Source organism: Lutjanus erythropterus, chromosome 23 (genome assembly GCF_056507025.1).
Source record: "Lutjanus erythropterus isolate fLutEry1 chromosome 23, fLutEry1.hap2, whole genome shotgun sequence".
NCBI lineage: Eukaryota > Metazoa > Chordata > Actinopteri > Lutjaniformes > Lutjanidae > Lutjanus > Lutjanus erythropterus.
The window spans coordinates 1,288,706-1,297,173 of NC_139339.1; the positions used below are offsets into that span (position 1 = coordinate 1,288,706).

Genomic DNA, 8,468 nt, shown 5'->3' on the forward strand with positions numbered 1-8,468 from the left:
GCCTCCCGCCCTCCTCGCGCCTCCCGCCAGTCGCTGTTTGGAATCCAAATATGGTGCGGCTGCTTCCGCTGCCCTGCTGACTCATCCCCCGGAGCTGACGAAGATGACACACCTGAGCTCGGTTGTACTCGGGATTTTCCGTGAGGTGGGGCGAGAGCTCGCAGAAATGGGTCCGTTTTCTTAAGAAAAGAAAAGAAAAGAAAAGAAAAGAAAAGAAAAGAAATAAAAGACATAAAAATAAAAATGTCCACATTAAATTATTTATTTAAACACTCTAAGTCAATTAATTTGGACTTAAAAATTTAAACTTGTGAGATAAAATCTCAAATTTGATGCGCAGAGAGAGAGAGAGATTCAGATACTTAAAGGGATATTTCATAATTATTTTAAGTGTAGTTATATGAAATTTAAAAAATAATACAATAATACAATCACACAATAATACAGTATTGGTTGGTTTGGAAAGAGTGATATTTGGCTTCTATAACGGTGGTTTCCTGCCAAATAAGGCTGTCTGGCAGCAACGTAAAGAGAAGAAAATGAGTCTTATTCGCTCTGATTCCTTTCTGCTGAGTTTCTGTTGACAGTCTGAGGCAGAAAGTCTCCAGAACAATGTGACTGATAACAGTCATTGATACTAATGACTCAGAGGCTGTGAGCTGCTTTTTCCAAACCGACTGCGTCAACAAACACTGGATTGTGGCCAAGAAAGATAAGGTTTATATTCAACACTGTTACACACGGGGAATTTTTAAAGGTGGATTCTGGTATTTATTCAGAGTAAATATGCCTACATTTGACCGTTTGAGTTCTAAAAAAAAAAAAAAAATCAATCAAAACAGGGATTTTCTACCAAATTCTGACCTGATATCAAAAAGAATGATTTAAAACATTCATAGAGGTACGATTAGCAGAAAACAGAATTTAACCGTTCACTGAATGTGAGGGAGGATATATTAGGTAAATTATACAGATGTGTTTGGAGACAAATCAAACATTTTTTAGCAGCTGCAGTTTACATTTAAACAATAAATGCTTTAGAGTTTGTCGTTTGTTTGTTAAGGACACAAAAAAGAAAGAAAAAGAAAAACATACAGATCATCATTCATTTCAACAACACCACACTCAAACAGCTGCTCTTAAAAAATTACTCTTTTACAATTTTACAACTTTTGTTTTTTTTCCACTAAAAGATTGAAGTAGATCTCATAAAGAAAAGTGAATTATCTCAACGAAAGTCATCAAAACCTGCTTTAGTTTGATTAAAATTTCCAAAACTGAGTGAAGTTTCTTTTCACACAGATGAAAAAACAAAAACATGTAAATGTATAAAATAGTTCAGAGGAGAAAATCATCTTGATCTAAAGGAAGTGATGACAAACTGAAGGTGTTCTCTCTCTCTCTCTCTCTCTCTCTCTCTCTCTCTTTCTCTCTCTCTCTCTCTCTCTCTCCACCAGAGGGGGCTGATCGAGCACTAAAACACCTCACACACATCAGATCCTCTCTATATTTACACACACACTCATTCTTCACATACTGATGCCTTCACTGACACTGAGGAGTCATTTATCTTCACTCCAAACTTCAGCTGTGTGTCTTTATTTATCTTATATATAAACGTATATACTGAAATGTAACAGGTGACACGTTCTCTCTCACAGATCTGCTGCAGGTTCCCCTCTAGTGTCAACTTTACGCCTGCAGGGTTCCACGGTCAAATTAGCAAATAATAAAAACACTTTAAAATATGTTTCGACCAAAATATTAGCGTCCAGCCTGTCTTAAAATTTAAATTTGACATAATTAGAAAAGACAAGTTGAGGTAATTTTGAAATGATTCAAAACAAATAAACTTTTTTAGTCAAATAAACTTGATATTAATTCAGTTTTACTTCAGAAAAACTTAAAGGTTTCATCAGATATTTTCAACAGATATGTTTTTTTTTTTTTTTTTTTAAATGCTGGGTGTTTGACCTTTGACCTCCACCAGCTGCAGATGGAAGCGGACAGCTGACGGAGAGTGTGTGTGTCTGTGTGTCTCAGCTGAAGACACTCTGAGAGTTTTCTGTCTCCGACCGGCCGACCGACAACAACGTGGACAAGATGGACAACACGGACGACCTGTTCAGTCCCAGGTACGACCGACTAACTGACCAACTGACAAACCTGCGTCTGTGACTTTTATTAACTTCACTACAAACTCACCTTAAATCTCCGTCCTCACAGAGACACAGCATGTCTGTCAGGTTTACATAAAGACGATCTGATGTCCTGCAGAGGACATTTAAAGGTTAAATCACACATAAACTACAGCTGTCTAAAAATATCTGTGATTTTCTCTTTAAAACTGCAGACACGTCCTTTCTTCGTCACAATTAGTCATTTTTTTATGACACTGTTACAGACTGTTGCCCTTATTTTACTGAAAACAGAGACAAAATTTAGTTTATTACATTTCTATTAGCAGTCAACAGTCAAAATATAAAAGCATTAAAGAAAATTATTCTTTTATTGTTTTCTAAGAGCTGTTTAAATAAGATCTGGTGAATTCAAAGGTCTTTTTTCTCTCTAAATAACGTTTTTTCTGGTTTCATGTTCATTTATTTTCCTCTATTATTTCATTTAGAGTGAAGAACATCTACTTTTACTTTACTATTATGTGACCAGTTTATTAAATATGAATTGTTTTAGATGAAACTACCCAATAGTTCATACAGTTATTATGATAAAAAAGCTTCACCTTAATAACATTCAGATGCTGCTTCAACTTAAATAAATATATAATAAATATGTTTTAAAAAAAACACTTTGAATGGAGTCATCTTGTAAAATCAGTACATTTACTTTATTATTTTGAGTACAGTTTCTGCACAGAGTACAAAGTATTTTCTTCATTGCTTGTTGTTTAATTTATTTGTTTATTGTTTATTTATTTATTTATTTTGTACATTTGCTTTAAAAAATGTATCAGAGTTTGTCGTCCACCCTGTTGTCTCGTTCGTCTCAGCTCAGGTTATTTATAGCAAGACGACCGACTGCAGCTGTTGTGTTTCTACATTTCAGTGATCGAGCAGCTGCTGCACGTGTGTGTGTGTGTGTGTGTGTGTGTGTGTGTGTGTGTGTGTGTGTATTAATCACACACCTCACACACTCACAAGGCCAAACATTAAATTTAGCATCAAGATTTTTTGGTTTATTGTTTTATTAGAGTATGTATGTATATATATATGTACACACACACACACACACACACACACACGTACAAAAGAAATTTAAAAAGAAAGAGACAAAATGTTTAATTGGCATTTGATCTTTATAACTCACAAAACCCTATAATTTGTTTCTCATGGTTTTTCAGTGTAAATCCATCACTAAGATCTATTTTAAACAGTTTAAACAGTCAAAGTGTTTTGGGGGGATTTTCCCTTTAATGATGGATTTGTGTAGATAGTGTGTGTGTCAGTGTCAGTCGAGTGTTTGTGTATGTAAATGTTAACCAGCTGACGGCTGAACCAGTAGCTGTTTATCATTATGCAAATAGGCTGGTTTCTCTCTCTCTCTCTCTCTCTCTCTCTGTGTGTGTGTGTGTGTGTGTGTGTGTGTGTGTGTGCAGTACTTTGATGGTATTAAGATGTCCGTTCCTCCGTCACAGATAACATCTATCCAAACTTCAGTGACGGCTCTCTCTATGCTTTCATGTCTCGCTGCGTCTGTTCGTGTGGTTCAACTCTGAACTTTAGTCCTGTTTTTATTCTCAAACACAAAAAACCTGAAAGAAGATTTCAGATCTTCTACTTTAGTGAATGTAAGAGTACGACAATATAAAATACTCATTACAGAGTAATGCTGAGGTCACGGCTTGATCGTTGGACCGTACAGTGTGACGCCATAAATCATGAACTTTGACGATGATTACTTCCACAGTAGATCTGGAACTAAACATTTCTAAAGTTGTACGGACAGTTTTAGGAAGGTTGGACACAACAGATTTTTGATATAAAGTACAACACTTTATGCTAAATTTGAACAGAGACGATGTAAAAAGTTTCAGAAAATCGAAATACCCCCAAACTGTACTTTAGGACAGTACTTGAGTAAAAGTAGTTAGTTACTGTCCACCACTGTTGAGCCAAAATAAAACAGAATGATCCTTTAATACTTGCTGCCGTCTGAACTGAAGAGGAGCGACTGTATAAACAGAGTCCGTCACGTCTTGGTCAACAGCTCACTGAGGGATTGAACAGGTGTGTCTTTACCTGTCAGTCAGGTGTCAAACAGGAAGTGCTTTGAAGCCGATTGAGACAAGAGGATTTATTTCATGTCTGTTTTGACACAAATTAAATCACAAACTTCCCCTTTTCAATTAATTCTGACATTTCGTCCTCTGTTTGCCCTCTGGCAGCGACACAAACACTCACATCCTTCCTCACAGATACCATCTATATAAACGCTTGATCGGCGTGTTGATGACATCACTGTCTGTCTGATTTGCAAACTGTCAGTCATGTCAGAGCTGCTTGGTGTTTTAGCCACGCCCACCGAAGTGTCACTGAAAACAGATCAGAACAGGAAGTCATTTCAACCTCTGACAGATGTTGAACGGACACCTGAAACATCTGTGACGTCTTTTCGTACTCGATAAACGTCAGGATCGTTTGTTGTCGACTGTAATCATCAAGTCTTTATGTCAAAATGACTTGCAACTGACTTGGAACTGGATTTAAACTTGTTTCAGTGGAGACTTGACTTGAACTTGTCTCAGATGCCTTGAGATGTGACTTGCTACTTCTTGCAACTGACTCATGACTTTACTTGAACTTGTCTCAGCTGAGACTTGAAGTTGACTAGTTTCCTGGCTTGGACTTGTCTCAACTATCGTGAGACATGACCTGAACTTGTTAAGTCGAGTCTTAAATCAGTTGCAAAAAGTAAGAATCCACTCGAGTCTCAAGTCAGTTGGAACAAGTTCAATCAATGTCTCAAGGCGAGAGATGACCAGTTTCGAATCAGCTGAGACAAGTTTAAGTAAAGTCTCAAGTCAGCTGGACCAAGTTCAAGTCAGGGCACGAGTCAAATTCATGCAGTAACTGAGACAACTTGAAATCAAGTCTCCAATGAAACAAGTTTAAGTCAAGTCACAAATCAGTTGCAACAAGAAGATGTCAAGTTCAGTAGATAAGTTCAGGTCAAGTCCAAAGTCAGCTGGGGCAAGTTTTAGTAAACTGTCAAGTCAGTCGGAGCGAGTCCAAGTCACGTCTCAAAGCACAAGTTTTGTGTTCATGCTTGAGATATCTGTGTCTTCTGTTACTCAGTCCTCGCCGTCTGTTTTTCTGTCCTCAGCCTGGCTGCTGCGCTCATCAAACTCGATCCAGAGGACGGCGAGCAGATCGTTGAGTATTTTAAAACTCAGGCGCTGCTGACGAGAGAGAAAGCATGTAAGTGCAAACGTGTGCGGCCCCCTGGTGGTGAACTTTATATCATCAAGTTACACACCAATTAAATAAATGATCAATAAACTGATCTCTTATTAATCAAATCAAACAGAGTTGGTTTGTGAAGTTCTGATATGTTTGTGTGAATAAGCGAACGGTCAGACGGGACGACGCCCCCCGGTGGGTGAATTTAAACTCGCATGTGTTTGTTTCAGTGCTGCAGGCGTCGGTCAGAGACCAGAAGAAGCTGCTGGTGGAAAACGCCAAACTGAAGAAAGACATCGAGCAGCTGAGAGTCCAGCTGCAGGAAAAACAGAGGAGACGCACCGGTAGAGACACACTGTCCAAAACATGTCCCCCTTTTTTTTGTTTTTTTTAACAAAAATGTCTTTACGTCCCCCAGAGTCTCAGATTTAAAAAGACCTTCTGACTTTTAAAACCTGTCCAGATTCTGGGTCTGAAACTGAAGCTTGTCCTCACAGAGACAGAACCAGAGACACGCAGAGGGACGACTGCAGATGATTTTCAGTGTTGACTGTGGTTAGATTTAAATAACGGGGAACCAGAGTGAATTATTCTAATTTAATTAGAATTTTATTAAGTCAGTATATTTTGGAGATTCATTGATAAGATTTTAAAACCCCCCAGAAACATTAAATTAAATTCCTCAGTTTATTAGCGAACAAAAACAACATCAGTTAAAAAACATTAAAAATTTTTTTCTTTCCCTCTTTCAGTCAAGGCTTTGCAGACTCCGCCCCCTCCGACGCCGAGCTCTGCCCCCACCACACCTGTCAATCCACCTCCCTCCCCTGCTGGAGCAACAGCTGCTGTTCCTGCAAACCCTCCTCCCCCCTCTTCTCATGACCGCAGGGACAGACAGAGCAGGAGGAGGAGAGGAGACAGGAAAGGTGAGACAAGGAAAGGACGGAACGAAATAGGAGGGGAAAGGAAGGAAGGGAGGAAAGAACTGACCGACTTTACTTTTCTGTCTCAGCTCGTCCCACCTCCGACTCTCTCTCCTTGGGGGCGGAGCCTCGGGTTGATGTGTCACGACTGGACCTACGGGTCGGACGGATCCTCAACGTCCGCCGCCACCCGCTGGCTGAGGCGCTGTCCGTCCAAGAGGTGGACGTAGGAGAGAGCGTCCCCCGCGTGGTCGTCAGCAAGATGGGCGGGAAAACACAGCTAGAGGAGGTGACACACGGCGATATTCTCAAAACGTTGCAATTTTATTGCATAATGTTACGTTATTTGTGAAATATTAAACCTTTATTAAGTTTATTCTCACTTTATTCTTCAATTATCATGTTATTGTTTGTATTTAAAGGTTTTCTTTAAATATTAGACGTTTTATTTCTCATCATATTACAACTCATTTTTGAATTATAACACCTTTATTTTTTTTACATATTATGACATAATTCTTGAAACGCGTTTAGTCTCAAAATATTACTTCTTTATTTTAAAATTTTGCTTTAGATGTTTTTTCTACGTTCATTTCTTATTTGACTTCTTGCTGTAATTCTTTCATTTAAAAATGGAACAAAAAATCAAGCGAAGAGTCGAATCTTTCTTTTAAAATTAAAAAAAGCAAAACTGAAAATAGTCCTCTTTCCTGAAAATAATTTTGTAAAATTTTATCTTACCTCTCTCTCTTCAGCTGCAGGGCGGCCTCGCTGTGTTGCTATGCAACGTCAAAGCCTGTAAACTGAGGGGCGTGGTCTCACAGGCCCGCCTCCTATGTTGCTCCTCCGCTGATGACTCCACTGAGCCGCTGGCCCCGCCCTCATGCTCCACCCCTGGAGACAGAGTCACCTTCCTCAGCTACCCTGGTAACCATGGTTACGTTACAGATGTTTCTTACCATCAAACACAAAAGAAACTCTTAGTTCATAGCGTTAAACGTGAAAACACGAGAGATCTGACATCAAAGCAGAGGGAGAAATACAAACAGCGAGAATATTTTCACATCTAACTCTGTGAATTAAGAGTTTATTTTGACCAAAGTGGAAATAAATACTGTTAACATAAAACAAAGTTGGTGAGTTTTCCACGACACAAGAAAACTTTTAATTTGTATAATTAAATTAGATCAAACTGAGGCTTCATTATTCTGTTATGTCATTCTTCTGACAAACGTTAGCCGGTTAGCTAACATGCAAACGTGTGAAACATGTTTTGTGGGATTTTCAGCAGTTTGTCTCCAGGTAACCACGGCTCCTCCTCTCTGTGCGTTCAGGTGAGCCGGACAGAGAGCTGCAGTCCAAGCAGAGGATCTGGGAGCTTCTGCAGCCCGACCTGCAGGTCGACTGCAGGGGCGTGGCCAATTACAAAGGCTGCAGCTTTGAGGTGAAGGGGAAGGGACTGTGCCGGGCTCCGTCCCTCACCAACTGCATCATCAGATAGAGACGGCGAGCGGCCAGGTCACACCAGATGTGCATTTATTTATTGTGAAAAGCCTGCTCTGCTGTCGCTAGGCAACCACAAAAAACAACTGATGAAGCATAAGCTCAAAAGTCGTTAAATTTCAGTTGTGTTTTTTGATTAAAAACTCATTTGAAATAATTTGAATCGTGTGTTTCCTCGAGTGTTCTTGTTCACATGTGACCTGAAGAGACAAAGGTCCGCCTCTGCTTCCAGCTGATTGGACGAGAGAGGATAAGTGCTCTCTAACAACCTAACATTACTGATTTTTTTTCTTTTTTTACACACAATATGTGTTTCTACTGGAGATTCCCCTGTACTAACATTATGTACTAACAAGAACGTGTATGAAAACCTGTTTCTCTCAATGTGATGAAAAAAAGATCCTGTAGGTCAATAGAATATAATGAAACTTCCCCCAACAATAATCAATGTATCTTAAAATAATGAAACGATTTAACAAAATAATGAGTTGCGTATCTCCAAATAATGATGTATATGTATTTTTAAAAAATATATATTACAACTCTATTTGTGAAATATAAGAACCTTATTCCCAAAATATTATGATTTTATTTTCAAAATGTTCAACATTATTCTCAATATGTT

At 38.8% G+C, this 8,468-nt stretch overlaps 1 protein-coding gene and 1 long non-coding RNA gene across 2 annotated transcripts; one reads left to right on the forward strand and one right to left on the reverse strand.

Annotated features, from left to right (window-relative positions):
- Nucleotides 1-7: 7 nt before the first annotated feature.
- LOC146305177 (uncharacterized) lies at nucleotides 8-7,220 on the reverse strand. The gene is made up of 3 exons (XR_014769059.1): nucleotides 7,082-7,220; nucleotides 6,408-6,620; nucleotides 8-179 (listed from the first exon to the last, which is right to left on the reverse strand). It is a non-coding gene; the product is annotated as an uncharacterized LOC146305177 (long non-coding RNA).
- aimp1b (aminoacyl tRNA synthetase complex interacting multifunctional protein 1b) lies at nucleotides 2,000-8,006 on the forward strand. Its single transcript, XM_084712089.1, has 7 exons — nucleotides 2,000-2,135; nucleotides 5,341-5,435; nucleotides 5,648-5,761; nucleotides 6,170-6,343; nucleotides 6,430-6,629; nucleotides 7,096-7,267; nucleotides 7,675-8,006. The coding sequence occupies exons 1-7, from the start codon at nucleotides 2,104-2,106 to the stop codon at nucleotides 7,839-7,841; spliced, it is 954 nt and encodes a 317-aa protein (XP_084568215.1). The 5' UTR covers nucleotides 2,000-2,103; the 3' UTR covers nucleotides 7,842-8,006.
- The last annotated feature ends 462 nt before the right edge of the window (nucleotides 8,007-8,468 follow it).

What these genes read in the sequence shown, in the direction of transcription:
- aimp1b (XM_084712089.1), top strand. Translation starts at nt 2,104, where the DNA reads ATGGACAACACGGACGACCTGTTCAGTCCCAG. An exon ending in GAGGAGAGGAGACAGGAAAG is followed by an intron (nt 6,344 to 6,429) that starts GTGAGACAAGGA and finishes TTTCTGTCTCAG; the next exon opens with CTCGTCCCACCTCCGACTCT. An exon ending in CACCTTCCTCAGCTACCCTG is followed by an intron (nt 7,268 to 7,674) that starts GTAACCATGGTT and finishes CTGTGCGTTCAG; the next exon opens with GTGAGCCGGACAGAGAGCTG.